The 18,696-nt window shown below is 42.3% G+C and overlaps 1 protein-coding gene across 8 annotated transcripts in view; it reads left to right on the top strand.

The window, feature by feature from the left end:
• Nucleotides 1-18,696, top strand: part of TRPM2 (transient receptor potential cation channel subfamily M member 2) — a 100,657-nt gene that overhangs the window by 34,083 nt on the left and 47,878 nt on the right. For 5 of the 8 annotated variants that reach the window (XR_014450840.1, XM_083154239.1, XM_083154237.1 and 2 more), the window contains 6 exons: nucleotides 4,287-4,479; nucleotides 8,003-8,088; nucleotides 9,104-9,275; nucleotides 12,177-12,360; nucleotides 14,059-14,228; nucleotides 15,688-15,868. Coding sequence is in view for 6 of the 8 variants with exons in the window: in XM_083154239.1 (XP_083010365.1) it covers nucleotides 4,330-4,479; nucleotides 8,003-8,088; nucleotides 9,104-9,275; nucleotides 12,177-12,360; nucleotides 14,059-14,228; nucleotides 15,688-15,868 (943 nt within the window). In the remaining 2 variants the exon portion in view is untranslated. Of the gene's footprint in view, nucleotides 1-4,286; nucleotides 4,480-8,002; nucleotides 8,089-9,103; nucleotides 9,276-12,176; nucleotides 12,361-14,058; nucleotides 14,229-15,687; nucleotides 15,869-18,696 lie in introns of those variants that run through there. The other 3 variants (XM_083154243.1, XM_083154242.1, XM_083154245.1) reach the window with 3 other exon arrangements.

Below are 18,696 nucleotides of genomic sequence, written 5' to 3'. Positions count from 1 at the left end.
TCCGTGTACATACTGGGCCTTATTCTAGTTCACTCTTTCTGACAAAATCCTTCTTAGATGGACAAAACCATGTGCACTGCAGGGGGGCAGATGTAAAATGTGCAGAGAGAGTTAGATTTGGGTGAGTTATTTTGTTTCTGTGCAGGGTAAATACTGGCTGCATTATTTTTAAACTGCAATATAGATCTCACTTTAAAGTAAAACCTCACCCAAATCTAATTCTCTCTGCACAAGTAACATCTGCCCCACCTGCAGTGCACATGGTTTTGTCCATCTAAGAAGGATTTTGTCAGAAAGAGTGAACTAGAATAAGGCCCACTGTGCTTAAGAAAATAGTTTTTTTGATGTTGCTTTTCCATTTTATTGTCGTTGATCCCGAGTGTCCACTTAATCTCTCTCCCCCAAGTACAAAAAAACAATCATCCCCGGTCATTTTTCAAACACAGAGAGTAACATGGCAGTTAGAAGCTGATGGTTACTTTATCCACTTCCACTTTACCACTCTCTGACTGGGGCTTAGTCAATCTCCATCAGCTGCACCAGCTCCCCACCCTTGTTAAGGCTCGGTGTTCGATACATGGGGAGGGGATTTGCTAAGATGGGACTTCTGTTTCACATGGGATGTTGCTAGGGGCAACTATTATTATTTTATTTATACTTGTATCCAACTTTTATACATATATAATATGACTTCTACAACAATCCTGACTTCCTTTGTTGTTTTAAAAACCAGAGACACCTGGCAGGAGATTAGAGATATGTCTGTTATCGTCGGGATGCGGTCGCTATAGGTCGACACACATTAGGCCGACACATGAAATAAGTCAACACGGCTAAGGTCAACAGGGTTAGGAGGTCGACACAAGCATTAGGTCGACAATGGGAAGGTTGACAGTTAAATGGTGTGTGTGTGTGTGGGGGGGTACACTGATACGGTGTCCATATCGACTTATGTCTAAATTCGGGTAAAAAAAAGTGAAAACCTCATGTCAATATTTTGACTGTCGACCTTCCCATTGTCAACCTAATGCTTGTGTCGACTTCCCGATCATGTCGATCTAAGCCATGTTGACCTAATGTATGTCGACATTCATAGTGTCATAGTGTCGACCCTTTGACCCCATACCCCTCATCATCATCATGGCAAGCGGTTATAATAATCATGTAATATTGCACATTTGTCTTTATTTAATGATATTTTGATCTTAATGATCTTTATTTGAGGGTTGAATTGTTGCCTAATTTTTGCTTTTATTAAAATGTATTAGAGTCCCTGGTGATTATAGAATTAGATTAATGGCATTTGGGAACGTTCCGGTTCTGCCTCCGCCAGGTACCTGATGTTAGTATTGCACCAGTAATAATACAAGGGGACATTTGGTGGCAGTGATTCGGTGGCAGGGTTATGCTGGGTACACACTTAGCGATAACTATATCAGCGTTGCTGTGGGAGAACGACATAGTGCATACACACTGGACCTTACTTAGGTCCGTTCGCAGCGGCTGTTCGTTCACCTGGGGACCGATGTTTGGCGTATGCGCAGCCGCATTTCTGCACATGTGCATACGCCGGGTGCGTGGGGCCACGGCGAACAGACTGACAGAGGGGGGTCATTAACGTCCTGCTGCCGCGCGCATCGTTAATGATATTGACAGAGCACACTGGACGATATGCACCGTCCATACCTCTAACGTTATATATTGCCCAGTGTGTACCCAGCTTTAACCACTGCCGGTGGCTCTCACCTCAAAACCGCTGAGCGCACTGTTCGGTGGTTAGGAGACTGATTGGAGCAATGAGCTTTTACAGCCACTAAAACACATTTAACGGCACGGTTTGGTTGAAACCACAAGTAGGGAGAGGAAACCAAATTAGTACTGTAGTAAATGACAGAAATAGAGAAACATTTCTTTGCTGATTCGCTTGCTGCTTATTACATGGGTCAGCAGCCAGACAGCGACTCGCACCAGGACACAACATGGAAGATCACACCGGTCAACACTATGCCTATAGTCAATCATTTGTCAGTCTTTCCAGAGTAATTTAAGGGTGCTGATTCTGAATATGACATTGGTTTTCTCAGATTACCCTCAAATTACCCTAAATTCATTAAAATATCCTTGAGCTGTTGAGCTGTGTCATCTTTATATATAGAGAAAGCTGTTGAATCACCTACTTTGTCATCTCAATTTAAAATTCACTTAATATTCATGGTTGCTCATGTAAACTCTCACTAGCAGGGCCCTCTTCCCTTATGAGCTTTCCTTCTCTCACTTAAACCATGTTATGTCAGTGTCCTCTGCTGATGCAGCTATGGTTATGTGCCCCGTACTTGTCCTCTGCTGATGCAGCTATGGTTTATGTGCCCTGTACTTGTCCTCTGCTGATGCAGCTATGGTTATGTGCCCTGTACTTGTCCTCTGCTGATGCAGCTAGGGTTATGTGCCCTGTACTTGTCCTCTGCTGATGCAGCTATGGTTATGTTTCCTGTACTTGTCCTCTGTTGATGCAGCTATGGTTATGTTCTCTGTACTTGTCCTCTGCTGATGCAGTTATGATTATGTGCCCTGTACTTGTCCTCTGCTGATGCAGCTATGGTTATGTGCCCTGTACTTGTCCTCTGCTGATGCAGCTATGGTTATGTTCTCTGTACTTGTCCTCTGCTGATGCAGTTATGATTATGTGCCCTGTACTTGTCCTCTGCTGATGCAGCTATGGTTATGTGCCCTGTACTTGTCCTCTGCTGATGCAGCTATGGTTATCTGCCCTGTACTTGTCCTCTGCTGATGCAGCTATGGTTATGTGCCCTGTACTTGTCCTTTGCTGATGCAGCTATGGTTATGTGCCCTGTACTTGTCCTCTGCTGATGCAGCTATGGTTATGTTCCCTGTACTATGTAATGTTTAGGATGTATCTATTCTGTACAAATAATGCTGGTAGTTATCACCTGAAGCACATTATTGCCTTGATCCCCTTGCATATAATTGTGTTAACAGTGTGTTAACAGTGACAAATCCCTATTTCTATTTAAACAACATGGTCACAAGCCATAGGGCAACACAAAATTAGAAAAGATGAGTGCCGATATAATATGACAAGGAAGAACATACAGTACACTGGATCAAATGAAGTCTTGGTCTTTATTATTTTTTTAGCAGGAGAACAGGATACCATGTAAATCAGTACACAGCATACAGACATCACAGCATAGAACAAACCCTACAGAGATCTCCAGTGGTCCCTACTGTAGCCCACAACCCGGCCTATCTTTTTGGGCAGCTATTTCACCATCAAGAGCAATGACCTCCTGAACTGGAAACACATATCAGGAGAACACATGTGCTGGTAATCAGCTCAACTCAGATCACATCAATTATGAGACCTGGGCTGGATCTAATTTCCCCGCTGCTGATATATATATATATATATATATATATATATATATATATATATATATATATAAAAACAGGGGGCCCAGCACTCACTATAACAAACTAACTCACCTTAACATTCAAATAATCAATAAATAAATAATGGGGTTTTAGTTCATGAATTGATCAATGCATTTAAGCTTGCAGCCCATCGCCAAGGGACCCCATTTCACTGCAAGTCCTACACTAGCAACTGGTTATCTTGGGAACCTGGCACCTGCTTACACATCATAGCTAAAATTAACGTGTGTTTTTTCCTGGGTTAATGCTCAACTGCCATGTCCTTATGGCTTTTATAAGGTGAGACAATCCCAAACACAGCACCTGAATTAGTATTAAAGGGGCAGCTGTCACAGATTTCAGGTAAATGAGCTCATCTAGGGTGCATGAGAAAGCTATGGTCACAGTAACAGAGGTTAATTAAAAATCAACCCAAATATATAGATACAGAAGTACCAACACACTCGCCATTCCTAGGAATGGGGTGCAAACAGCACCCACATCCCAGGGTGGGGTGCGGTGGCCTGTGACCACACACTCTAGTAAATACAAACACAGGGAGCCCAGCACTCACTACAACAAACTAACTCACCTTAACATTCAAATAATCAATAAATAAATAATGGGGTTTTAGTTCTAAATGGCGAGTGTGTTGGTACTTCTGTATCTATCTATATATATATCTATATATATCTATATATATATATAGATATATAGATATATATATATATATATATATCTATATATATATATATATATATATATATATATATATATATATATATAAAAATCACCAAGCATTAATCTGAGTCAAATTATGTTAAGTTTTTATTTGACTTATTTTATTTATTCAGATGTAAGAAAGTGTAATACCAAATCTTAAAAGTGAGTCATGTGATGTCGTCGGCGGAGAGTAACATCAGTCAGGATGAAGAAAGCTTCAGGTCACAACCGAAAAGACTGTCGCATCTGGTGTCCAACCTGAAGAAGACAGGGAAGATCCGGCGCAAGAACAGGGCAAGTTTTATCCCTTCTGGAAAAGAGAAGGTAGAGTACAGCGTGTATCCATACATTGTGTATCCATTTCACTGGTTGAGTCAGTGTTCAGTTAAGACGTCGAAGCGCTAGAGTCAAACCCATACTTGCGAATCAATGCGAATGTGTGCGAATGGATGCATATGGCTACACATCCACTCACAGCCGTGCCAATATGTCCAAATCCCGTTGTAGCCGGCTCACCGTGGAATGAGTGTTACAGTGGGCACCGGTCATCCCGGTCATCATCATGAGTAGCCAGAGACTTACAAGCAGCTGTGACAAAAACCGTCATATCCGGGCTGGGGATAACATCACACACCCTCCCCTAAATTGTATAGGCATTCCTAGCGTTTTACAAGGACAGACAGAACAGTACTCTCTGGTTTTGGGGGCACAACTTATTCAGAATTTCTTTAAAATTTAACTTTTAATTATATCTTAGATAAAGAATAAAATTAACTTACAGCACATATACAGTGACATAGAAATACATGAAACAAAAATTATAATCGCCACTCTTTATAAATATTGGGCGGTTTTGGAGCAACTGACAGATAAATTAACTTTTTGAGTTTTGCGAAAATATATACTTTTTGGTTAATGTATTACTCCAATATTGCAAATATCCTCTTGTGACTTTCAATTTCCTTGACTGTGTGTAAAATCAATAATCAGTAAAATCAATAATCAGGTTAGTCGCAGACAGAATATTGGTGCATGCCCTGTGAGTTAAGGTGCGTACACACGGGGGCGATTTAGTGCAAAATCGCGGGAAATATGGTCGCTGAGCGACCATATTGCTCGCAATGGGAGTGTGCACCGGCGATATATCGCCGGGTGCGCGCTCCCGTTTTTGCCCCTGTGGTGATCGCTGGTCGCAGGAACATGCTCCCCCCGGGAGTTTCTTTTTCATCAGCGACCATCTCTGGTCGCTGATGTAAAGTAGAAACTGAGCAATATATTGCTCAGCCATATATTGCTCAGCAATATATGGCTGAGCAATATATCTCCCCCGTGTGTACACAACATTAGAGCACAGTGGGAGATAGCGGAATATCTCTCCCTGTGTTCAGTGACACTTTTCTATAAACTTTTGTCTCTGACTGCATATACTGTATATTAAAGAGTCAGGTTTGCAAATGCAAAGGATGAATAGATATTAGTGCATGCACTTTATATTAGAGCACAGTGGGAGATAGCGGAATATCTTCCCCTGTGCTTAGTGACACCCTATAACAGATATTTCTAAACACTGTTTGATTGCAGTGTTAATTGGATAACAATATGGGTTGATTGCAGTGTTAATTGGATAACAATATGGGTAATAGATTAATTATATTGAAAACCTGACACCGACAAAAGAATAATGATATATTCAAATTGCTTTCTGGTTAATACCAGTGTATAAGAAAAATGCCGCTGGTATATCTGCGGTGCCTCTCAGAAAAGTGATAAATGGTGGGAAAACAACACCCACCGGTTTTAGGGACTACTGCTTCTTGTCTGGGATAACCGTGGTTTTTACAAGTGAGCGAGTACCTTCTCCTGAATAATAGGGTAAAAATTAAGGTATTACTTCTGTCCCTTTCCTAAAAAGGAAATATGCCCTGTTGATACAAGTTCAGTGCAGGGTATTCACCTTGAGTACTTGGGATGAGTGCGTACCAGTGAGAAAAATAATTAGGTGTATAGAATTAATATAGAGAAAATAGCCAAGCCTCTTATCTCTCTAGAGCATGCTGCTGCTCCCCACTTGCCCTTAGCGTTTTCCCAGACACTCCCGGCATTTCCTAGGCACTCTCACTAAATGGCGGTTTTCCACCCCAGACGCCTACTTCCTGTCAATCACCTTATGAACGGCGTGGAAATAGCTGCAGGATTTCACAACAGGACGGCATTGCGCATGCCTGCTGTGGACTGTTCACATTCGCAGTGTATCGATAATCTTCCGTCGTGTGAATTTGCAGCTGCACAAACAGGTCTGAATTGGGCCCATAGACAGAACTGCTGGTACTTGTTTCCTAGCACGGCCACAATCGTGGGGATCGTGTACCTTTAAGTTAAGGTACATGATCCCCACGATGGACCCGATTTCCTTTGAAATCAGGTCCATTTTGCCGGCAAAGGTACAAAATCGGGGGCATCGCGTCGGTCGGGACCATTAACATTGGTCCCGACGCGACCGACGCGAAGCCCCCGATTTTGCCATAGGCTTCAATGTTAAAATATTTTTTAACATTGAAATCGTGAGCATCGCGTCGGTCTTGTGCCATTATAATGGCACAAGATGAGATGGACTTGATTAAGTCCATCTCACATTGAAAAAAATGTGAAAAATGTGAAATGGGCCAATATGACCCATTTCACATTATAGATGGCCCCGTCGTCACCCCACGATAGACGCCAACCCGAAGCGTGGCGAGCACAGCGGTGCGCGTCCTCCGACCTTTTCATTCCCCTACTATCCACTTCGGCGTGGAGTTGAGAATATATAGTGTGGCGAGCGCAGCAAGCCACCGAGCCCGAAGCGTGGCGAGCGGACGCGTATACCTGTGAAGTTATACGCGTCCCCTCGCGGGGCTCGCTGCGCTCGCCACGCTTTGGGCTCGGTGGCTCGCTGCGCTCGCCACACTATATATTCTCAACTCCACGCCGACGTGTATAGTAGGGGAATGAAAAGGTCAGAGGACGCGCACCGCCGCCCCTCGCGAGCTCGCTGCGCTCGCCACGCTTCGGGTTGGCATCTATCGTGGGGTGGGGTTTACGTCGTAAAATTTGGGGGTTGAGGGAATATTTTACATGGAATCCAATGGAAAATCGGGTCCCAGGGACCCGATTTACATTTGATTCATTAAAAAAATCGGGTCGGTCGCGTCGATCGCATCGCATGCGACCAAATCGCATGCGATGCGATCGACGCGATTTTTCCAACACGACCACCCCGATGTAAATCGGGGTGGCCGTGCTAGGAAACAAGTACCGAAATGTTTTTGCTTTTTCCCATTACAGTTTTTATAGAAGTCATTGTACAGATTAATAACCGGTACAGAGCACCAGCAATTATATAAGGAGCTAATAATATCAGTATAATAACAGGGAACGCAGATTGGCACAAACAGCACAGAAAAGATCTGAGTATAAATATGTTGACTTCTACACATTAAAATCAGATATAAAAGCATCACATAAAGATAAAAATATGGTACTTGTGTAGTTTTCCTCCCGACCTGTTCATACCCCCACTATCCACGTCTGCGTGGAGTTGATTTTATAAAGTGTGGCGAGCACAGCGAGTGGACTCGGAAAACGAGCCCGAAGCATGGCGAGCACAGCGAGCCCCGCGAGGGGACGTGTATTATTTGACATCTATTATGCGTCAGCTCGCCACGCTTCGGGCTCGTTTTCCGCTTCGCTTGCCATGCTTCATGCTCAGTACCAAAAATATAAACGTAGAAAGAGGAGAGGGGGGTCTTCTTCTTCATCTTCTTCGTATTATTATTATTATTCCTTTTGCAATTAAATGTGATTGCAGGAGAACCTATCATCTTGGATTTTAGAGAATATTAAGAAGAAAGAATGTACGTACTATGTGGAGAGCTCCAGCATAAGCGAAACAAGGTTTGTTCTCTTCCAAATTTTATGCATGTGCTGTCATACCTCCCAACATTGTGTTATGAGGTCACAAGACTCCTGCTCGTTCCTGAAAATGGGTGTGGCCTCTAGAAAGGAGTGGTTTTGTGGGAATGAACACGATCATGAGGCCATGCCCCTATTTCGCTGCTGTGGGGTCATGGCCTGTGCAGTTGCCATGACTCTGTCCCTTTCCCACAATGAATAGATGCAATACAAAAAAATATTGTAAGATAATACCGGAGGGAGCCCTGTGATAATAATGCTATTTTGAGATAGTGTTATCCAGGCTTACCCAAAAAGGGTGCAGTCTGCGGCCCCCTGGACCTTGTGGGCCCATGTGAACCACTCACACTGCACCCATTATAAATATGCCAGTGGCCCCGGGTATGGAATCCACCAATCTCTTAAACTCAAAACTGCCCTAAATACTATACTTACGTTTAGAGCAGAAATTGCCATCCTCATACATGCCAATTACAATCAAATTGCTATGCTACTTTTATAAATAAATAAAAATTACTTTGGACCTTGAACCATTCTTATCTTGTGTTTGTGTGATTGTCAAAAAATGGAGATGTTTACAAATGCTTTTTAAAAATACTTTAATAAAAGTTATATATTCATTTCACATACTCAAGTTGTGCCCCAGGAAAAAAAAAAGTCTTCTTTTCTCTTCCTTATAATGATACATACCAGCAGATTTATTGAGTGTTGTGTATGTAACCTGTAGCACACATTAAGCAAAATATACCCCCCATAAATGGGTTGCCCCACAAGGTCTTTTGCACAAAGATTTATAAAACTGAGAATGCAAGCATGGTATTACAAAGCTCCGCCCCTTTGCAGCAATTTGCTGTTATTTGTGGATCAATGGGGAGGGGGGTGGAGCCGATATGACAAGATTACATTCTAATTTTAATTTGCGAGGGGGCTTGGCTTAGCAATACTTGCTCCTTCGGTAAATGGATAAGTAAATGGAAAAGTCTAATTTTCTCTTTAGAAAGAACATATGTATGTGTGGATACCCTAAAGAGCATCACGTAGGTGCAGCCACGGTGCCACGTGCTTTCCAAAGCAAAGGGACGTGGGATGGAAGAGAACATATACGGGAGATGCCCACAGATGCGTTCGGAGATATCAGCTTCACAGGGCTGGGACCCAGGATAGGAAAGGTTTGTGTCATTATTATTATTAGCATTGCGATAATGTGCAATTATTGGTATTTATTCCATTATAAGCTGTTATTATGAATATTTCAGTAATCGTGAGCGGTTTCTGCCATCACATCAGATGCTTCCAGACCGCATGATGCATCTTCCATCAGCGTGACATACTTTATTTATGAAATTGCAGATTCAGTACATGATGAACTACCGTAGAATTGCTAACGAACTGGGATATTTATGCCTTTTTAATTAAGTCCATTCCGCCTTTGTCAATTTTTGTGGCCAGTTCTCACCTGGGAGGTTCTTAATGATTCCTGGAAATAGTAATTTTTTATATTTATATTTAGATCTAATCCGGATGATTGTTCAACGGTATCTAGAAAGACAGGTTGACACCAAATAGTTGACATTAAGAAAAGGGTGGACATTGACAAAAGGTAGACATGACAATGAGCGGCACATGATTGTATTCAGTTTTTGGACTTTTCCATATTTTAACATCCACAAGGATTCCAATAGGGACCAGTAAAATGAGCCAAGCTCTGCGGCATGGGCAGATCCAGGGGGGGGGGGGGGGGAGCATTTGGGGCAATCACCCCACCTAGCATTTTGTGGCTTTGATCAATACCCCTTGCTTTCTTTCCCATGTTGCATGTTGCTTGTGCCAACCTTTTGTCAATGTTGTCCTTGTGTATATCAACCTTTTGTCACTGTCGACTATTCACATGTTGATATTTTGGTGCCAACTTATTGACTGTAGGCTGACACCAGGACACATATGTAATAGGGTCCGAGTTGCCGTCCAATCCCAGACATTTGTTAAAGTGGCAATCATTTGCAAGGCAATGTATCCCACACATCTGGCAAACTCGGACACTTTAACATATGTCCCTGTATGGTCAACACACATTGTGTCGGCAAAGAGGTCCACACACATACAGTACATGTTTTTTAATTGAGGGAGGTGATCCAATATCACATATCTGGGAGTGGCAAAACTATGTGACCCTTTAGGCTTCGGAGATATGTTGAAGGTGACATTAGTCAGATATTTTTAGTCTATGGGATCAGGTGCAAGTGGACAACCGATCTATCAAAGTCTGATATTCATACGAACATGTTTGTGGAAGAGCATCATGCCACAAACAATGGAGGCTTCAGAGGAACTCAGAATAAGAGTTGTTGATGCTCATCAGGCTGGAATAGGTTACAAAGCCATCTCTCATGAGTTTGGACTTCACCAATCAACAGTCAGACAGATTGTGTAAAAATTGAGTAAATTCCAGACCAATATTATCCTCCCCAGTGGTGGTCAACCAACAAAGATCACACCCAAGAGCAAGGTGTCTAATATTTTACAAGGTCACAAATGAATTCAGGGTAACATCTAAGCAACTGTAGGCCTTTCCCACATTAGCTAATGCTAATGTTCATTAGTCAACCTTAAGAACAACAATGGTGTACAGATGGAGCCGGGGTCATTCAGGCAGGGGCAGGTGAAAGTTTTGCCAGCTGCCAGCCCCCACCAGCCGCCGGAAGGTATCCCTTTCAACCGGAGCTCCCCCCCCCGTGTCCCCGCCGCACCGTCCCCCACCTCCCCGCTTCCTCCTTAACCCTGCCCGTCTCTCTGAAGCTGAGACAGGCAGGGTTTCTGTCCCCCGCCGATGGCAAACTGGGACGCGATTGTGTGTGGGACGTTCGCGCATACCAGTCAGATGTAGCGTCCGCTCGCCAGTGGGAGTGGTCTGGCGAGCCACGGCGCTGGATGAGTGACACTGTACATGGCAGGATTGAAAGGAGAAAACTGCTCCTCTCCAAAAGAATATTATTGCCTGTCTGCAGTTTGCTAAAGATCACCTGGACAAGCCAGAATGCTATTGTGGACAGATCAGACCAAAACAAAACTTTTTGTGATTAAATGGGAAGCCTTCTGTTTGGAGAAATCAGAACACTACATTTTAGCATTAAACCTCATACTATCCATGAAACACAGTGGTGGTATCATAATTTGGGTCCAGTTTTACCGGACTATTCTAAAGGAAAATGTCAGGATATCTGTCCATGAGTTGCATCTCATGAGAACATTGGTCATGCCGCAAGACAACTACCTAAAACACACAAGTAATTTGACCAAAGAAATGTTAAAGAATAACATGCACATATTTGGAGTCAAAGTCTAGACCTTAATCCTCGTTAAAGTGATCTGAACTGCTCATAGGAGGAAATCCACCACCATAACAGAGCTGAAGCTGTTTTGTGATGAATCGGGTAAAATTCCTTCAAGTTAATGTCCAGGACTAATCAACAATATCCAGAAACATTTAGATGCAGTTATTGCTACCCGAGGGTCAAGCCAGATACTGAAAGCAAAGGGTCAAATACAATTTTTTGTCTCATTAGTCTGATTTGGTCTCTTTATCTACTTATAGGACTTTTTATAAAATCAGAGAGTTTTAGGCCAATTTGCAGCAGAAATATGGAAAAATCTTAAGGGTTTACAAACTTTAAAGCACCATTGTAGATACACACTAGGGTTCATTTTGTTGTGATACAGTCAACCTGAATTGATGGAGAAAACTAAAGTGGAAAATGGAGAATACACAAACTCCACACAATTAGGTACATGTTTGTAATCGAACCCTTGACCGTGCTGTGAGACAGTAGTGCTAACCACTACACCAACCATACCGTATTTGCATGCATCATATCACGCACCTACATAGATAACCGTCACCAAAGGTGTTTCGACTACAAATGTGGCACAGACATTAATAGCTGTACAACAGGCAACAAAAAGCTTTAATTATATTTTTCCTTAACATAATTTATAATAAAAAGTCCATAGTAATTCTCTGCTCTTCATTGCTTCCGAAACCTTCTTTTTTCCTTTTTACTTTCTTCTCCCAGCAGTATATAAGGGTATCATCCGACACCCCACCCAGAGTTCTCTACCAGCTGATGACCGAGCAATGGGGTCTCGAAATCCCAAATCTGTTAATATCAGTAACTGGAGGGGCCAAGAACTTCCGTATGAAAATGAGACTTAGAAACATTTTCCGCAGAGGTCTGGCAAAAGTTGCCCAAACTACAGGTGAGCAGACACTAAAGCATCTGTCACGATAAGCACTGCTTTGAATAATTGACTGTATTTTAGGTTTTGTGGGGACTAAGGTTGGGCAGGGAGGGTTATTGTCAGGAGGATTGGGTGAGAGGGTAAGTATACTTACCATGTCCGTGTCAGGTATCTGTTTAGCAGGATGCAGGTGTAATTCCCATTGACCAGAATACTGATCCTCTTTATTCTAGGAATGCCATTTCTTTGGCATTCTTTCAATCCTGGGAATCGGTATTGAAAAATGCTCAATCCCAGGATTCACTGGATCCCTGGATTCGCATACCTAAAATAATAACTCCCCTGTCCCCCACATTAACTTACTTTGGGGAGCAGGGGGGCGGAAGAGGCAGCAGCGGTGTGGCAGGTGGAGGCAGCAGGCGGGTTTGACACCGGGCAGTGGTGGTACTTGAGTGCTGCCGGGAGCTAGATAATTCCGGTGCCGGAGGTGCAGCAGTGCGGCCTGCGCAGCATCACCTATGACCAGCTGTTACCAACCCTGGGGGAAACCTATGACCAAGTCACGCTGCGCAGGCTGCACACCAGGGTTGGGAACAGCCGGGCAGTGCCTAAGCGGGTGATCAGATACTGCCCAGCATTAGACTGCACATTCACAGTCTAAACCCCAAATCCCAACATTGGATACTCCAATCCCGGGATTGAAATCCCAGACAGTTTTGGGCCAAAACCTGGGATTTGTAACAAATTAACATCCGTCCATGACCTCTTCTTCTCTAACAACTTTAACCTACTGGCTACAACAGAAACATGGCTCATACAATTAGACATGGCCTATTCTGCAGCACTGTCACATGGTGGTCTCCACTCCATGTGCACCTCAAGGCCAGGTACCAGTAAAGGAGGAGACGTTGGAATATGACAACTCTAATATTTTCACAGTTCACTCTCCTATAGAAAAGTGGTAAAAACTCAGTTTTCAGGTTTTTTTACCGGATTTTGAAACTCACTAAAGCCCCTTCTGATGGAGCTTTGACTTCTCTGTGCATGCAGAGCTGGACTTCCCCGTTAGAAATGAGGAAGTCCAGGCAGCCACAGAGATCACAAAGGGGGAGACCTGCCCTTAGCTTTGCTCATTGCATATGTTAGTACATATACAATGAGCATCAGCGCGATGGGCAGCATCTGCCGCTGCCGCTGCTAGGTACAGCCCACCCATAGTCTCTAAACATTCAAGTGCTCCCGGAAAACTCACCTCTTCAGGTACAGATGGAGCTACTCTCATCTAGCCCAGCTCCAGCACAAGCATGCACTCCCAGCAGTATCAGGCAATCCAGCACCTGGCCCCACTACGGGAGTGCACAGAGATGCTGTCAATGGGCCACGTGCACGTCCCACGGGCATGTATGTCCCTTTCTCAGTGATTGGCGTGACTAGGCTGCCGCACAGATGGAGCCAGGATTGGTGTTGGCATTGTTGCGCTATATAAGAAACTGTTAATAAATAATATTGAAATGTATCTTGAAGATGGGAGTTCTATTTCAAATGGGCTGTTGCTATGGGCAACCAAAAACAATCTACTTCTTATTCATTTAGCACCCTCTAGAAGATAATAGATAGTATCTGATTGGTTACCCATAGCAACATCCCATGTGAAATACAACTCCCATCTTAGTACATTCCCCCTTAGAGTTATGTCACTATTACAATACTCACCAGGTGCTTGGATTATTACTGGGGGTTCCCATGCCGGTGTAATGAAGCAAGTTGGCGAAGCAGTAAGAGACTTTTGTGTGGGAAGCAACAATAAAAACAACAATGAAATTGTCACAATCGGCATCGCTACCTGGGGGATTGTTCATAAGCGAAGCAGTTTAATCTCATCAGCAGTAAGTCATTATTGTTTTACTTTTTCTAAGCACATCATTTGCTAAACTGTTTTTTAATGAGTAGAGATACTTGCTGTATGTTAGTGATACCATAATTGGATTCTTAGCAAAACCCCTCAAATTTACAACTGTCAGTGACCCCAAATGTGAGTAAGTCTGTCCTTTCCAAAACTCTGTGACAGAGATTGACTGATCGATAGCCACAACCTCTTGTATCGGAACCTTTTATACACAGATTGGTGACTTACTGTAGTTGCACGCGGATGTAGAAGCACCATAAGACCCAGTGCACAGTCGGCCTAATTCATGTTTGTACACAATGGCTGATATCACGCAATGAGCAATCATTAGCAAACTCTGCAGGAGCTGTGATTTCACTTGTACTGAGAACTGTATTGCACTGATAGACAGGAAATGGAAATTTGAAGATGTAACAAGGAGCTTAAGGGGAGTGTATGGGAAAACAAAGACATATCATGGCCGGTCTTCTGATAGCTGCATGACTATATGTGCAAATACATTGCATCTGGGTTGCTAATGCTGTAGCCAGTCTGCATAGACATAGGGTAACGCTTAGCTTCCATGTTTGGGGGCTAAACTGGGGGGGGGGTGTCCCCCCTCCATCTCTGCACAATAATTGCAACAATAAAACCTATCCCAGCAGCTTCATTTTCTGGCATGGCCTATGTGATGTCATGCCATCACCAATGCAAAAGTGAAGCGCTCTACTGAAGAAGGGCCACTAAGAGGAACAGGCTCTATGCATGCTGGAGACAAGATGAGAGGTGCTAGATGGGCACAGAGAAGCGGGGAAGCTGCTTGAAGGATACAGGGCTTGCAGCTGCTGGAGTAAAATTTACTGTATAGTCAGCCATACTTTGGGCATTATGTGTATAAGTGGCATTTTTGTGGGCATAATCTGTAAGAGGCACTACTAATGTAAAAATTGTGTATTCGGGACACTATTGTGTGGCATAATTAGAATAAGGGGTACTACTGTTTAGCATGACATGAATCAGGTAGGGTAGAAATATTTAGTTTGCAGGATGGTGCCAAAAACCCTAGACAAATGTATATACTGCAGTTCAGTAATGTGAATGCAATTGCGAATGATATGTGATGGCTACAGTGGGCGTCCCTTTTCATTCCCTTGGTGGCAGCTCACCTGCTAACAGCTGCTCCTTAGCTTCTAGAATTCCAATTGCATTTGTGTACAAACCTGAATCAAGCCCAAGGTACAAAAGCAATGGCGTTTTTGACACTTTTGCAGGTTTTAATGGCGTAAATAAAATGAACATTTGAATAAAGGACACTTGAGGAGGCTCAGTCACATGGACCTTGTTGCGCCAAGAGGTGCTATATTTCGAGCCTAGAGCAAAGGTGTATGAGGACACTTCTGTAACTATTCCTTCAACAACATTTTCAAGTCTACTAACTTGTACAGAACTTTTATTGTCAGGGATTGTTTCCAGCCGAATATCAGATAGATGAAGAAAACCAAGGAAACCTGTCCTGCTTGGATAATAATCATTCCCACTTCATACTTGTGGATGATGGAACAAATGGGAGATACGGGGTGGAAATCCTCCTGAGGAGCAAGCTGGAGAAATACATTTCGGATCAGACCAAAGAGAAAGGAGGTGAAGTAAAAGTTCTATTGTTATCCTTAAACTGTATCTCTCAACAACACTGGAAGGACTAAAGATTTCAGAAGTGAGATTCAATATTTCTATCAAAAATTTTTTTAGATATAAAAGAATCAATACACAATCATTAGGATATTGCTGTATACGGTATATTGTCTAAAATGCACGATAAATTTAGTAATTCTTTTTGGGAGTTGGCACAGTTAAATCTATGGAATCTAATAAAGGAGACATGCATGATATATGATATCTAGTTACACTGGCGGAACACTACCCACATGGCAGGTTTGGGGCATACAGGTACAATAACTACTGTCCTCATTCCCAACACTGCCATGGTCTATTAAGTATAAACTTTAATAGATTGATACCAAACTGTAGCCCCCGGTGATTGCTTTGTGTTCCAGTATAAAAGATTTACAGTGTCTAGATCAGTGATTTTCAACCTTATTACCTTGCGGCACACTAAATAAGATTTTAAAATTGCCAAGGCACACCATGAGATCCCCACAGGGCAAAACACATTGTCCCCCACAGGAAAAAACCAAACCTATTGCCCCCCATATAAAAAACAATCACACTGGTCCCCACAGGTAACACAAATAAAATACATTGGCCCTTTAAATGAAAAGAAGAGACCAGTAAATAACACTTGAACTGGTGGTGGCTGTAAACTGGTTTGGGCATCTCTAGATCTGGAGGCACACTTGAGAACAGCTCAAGGCACACTAGTGTGCCACGGCACAGTGGTTGAAAAACACTGGTCTAGATAGTTAGTCAACAATTAGACACAAATAGGTCATCATGTACAAGGTCGACTGTGACAGTACATCGACATACGCAAGGTCCACATTAATTTTTCAAGGTTTTTTCTGGGTGTCAATAGCAAACACCGAAGTATGTAGTATGAAGTTTGAAAAATTCCCAAAAATAGAAAAAATTCTGAAAAACTCTTTTGTCAATTGACATTTTACTTGTGCATGTTAACCTTCTGTCAATGTCAGCCTCTTGGTTTTGACCTGTTGACTGTCTATCTGGACACTGTTGACCTTTCTTCCACACACCATTACTTTGCTAAGAAGCTATCAAGGGACCAGGTTGTGTCAGTAACAGGACTGCTTTTTATTTGAAGAAGGGGACAGAAGAAACAATGTATTTTATTGTAATACCCCAAATTATTGATGCTGACAAATAGGGCTAAAAGGGGTGCAACTAGGGTTTATTGGCCCCCCGTCTTGAAGTGCAGGTATCACCTTCATGGTTCCCAAAAATCACCCAATAATTTTTCTTTAACCCCAAGATGGAAAAATCAATGGTTTCTATCTACTATGCAAAAAAAATATATTGTACAGACGTCAAGTTTTTGAAATGAAGAACAGTCTTAGGTCATTAGCTCTGTTATGTAACCACTAGCGCTAAAATGCAAAATCAATTAACCTGCGTTTTTTAGACTCTTCCTCTTTCTCCACAAAGGAGATGATGATAAATACCTCTTGGGCATAACCCTTTTATCGGGTCATCAGGAGAGACATATGCCCTGTGGTTTCCTGATAGGTATAACAATGAATTTTGTTTAAACTTTAATCAAGGCTTAAAGAGAATGGCGATAATTGGTAAAGGAGTTACAGAGTTTAGATCTGATCTCAAGTTTCACTTTATCAATTTACAAAACTTTAAGACTTTGGGGCTAATTAAGTTGTAAACTAATTGGTACACTTAGCGCAAAGTACCAATGATCAGACATTTATAAAATAAGTGAAAAAACTCACGTCAACATTTCATGTGTCGACTTCCTTCATGTCGTCATTTTGCTTGCGCCGATCTGTCATTGGAAACCTTTTGCAGTTCTACATTTTGTCAATGTCGGTCTATTGACTGTGGCTGTAGACCAAGTAGACCCATCACGCGAATACTCATTTGCTTTGCACTGATCCTTCAGGATGAGTTCCTGAGCCGGAAGCCATAGGCGGTAGATCGAATGCACTATTATTATTGCTACAGTACAGTAATGGCCGGAGGGTCACATCTTCCGTTAAGGAACAGATTTTTAGTAACACAGTGTTTCCCAGTAATAACTTATTCAACTGCTCCTACAGGCGTTAAAGAAATCATGAGAAGTAATGAAGTAATGTTGAAATTGGATCCAAACCTGAAAGGTCTGTTTAAAATGTACATTTGGTGAGCCCCAAGAGAGGGCTCAATTTAAGGGACATAACGAGATCATTAACGTTTCCTCTAGAACAAAATAAAAAGGACAAAACAATAACAGCTCCGTCCGTTCTTGGTGTAATCTATATCTTTTTTTAAAAGAAGAGTTATTACAATATATCTATAGGTCTAACGAGGTTACATTATATAACCACGACTGTATTGTACCAGAAATTACTGTAGATTCTTTGCATTATACTTTATGTCTCTGCAGGATTTTTATGTTCATAGTGAAAGCAGTTGCAGTCAGTTGCTGCAAAATAGTTTTAGCAATCCATCCGTGTGCAGTGTTTTCTTTGTACCTAGAAGCCACGATACCTTGTAACATGAGTATTCAATGGTTTCCTTATTGGCCTTATTATTCTGTGTTTTGAATACTGTAGTACTACTACTACGACTATTAATATCACTACTACTACTATAGTACCCAGGTACTTGCCCCTATAGGCAAGTCAGGTGGCCTACACAGTGATAAACTTGAATTACCCGATTGAGATACAGGAATCATTGCTAAGTTGTGCTAGACATTTATGTGCATACACATTGCAATTCACTGTTTGCAGAACTTCAATGCACAATCTTGGCTTATAAACCACATGATTTAGTTCTATTTC

This window comes from Crinia signifera, chromosome 7, assembly GCF_055691185.1.
Source record: "Crinia signifera chromosome 7, ASM5569118v1, whole genome shotgun sequence".
NCBI classification, from domain to species: domain Eukaryota; kingdom Metazoa; phylum Chordata; class Amphibia; order Anura; family Myobatrachidae; genus Crinia; species Crinia signifera.
This window is presented reverse-complemented; position numbering and strand designations above follow the sequence as displayed.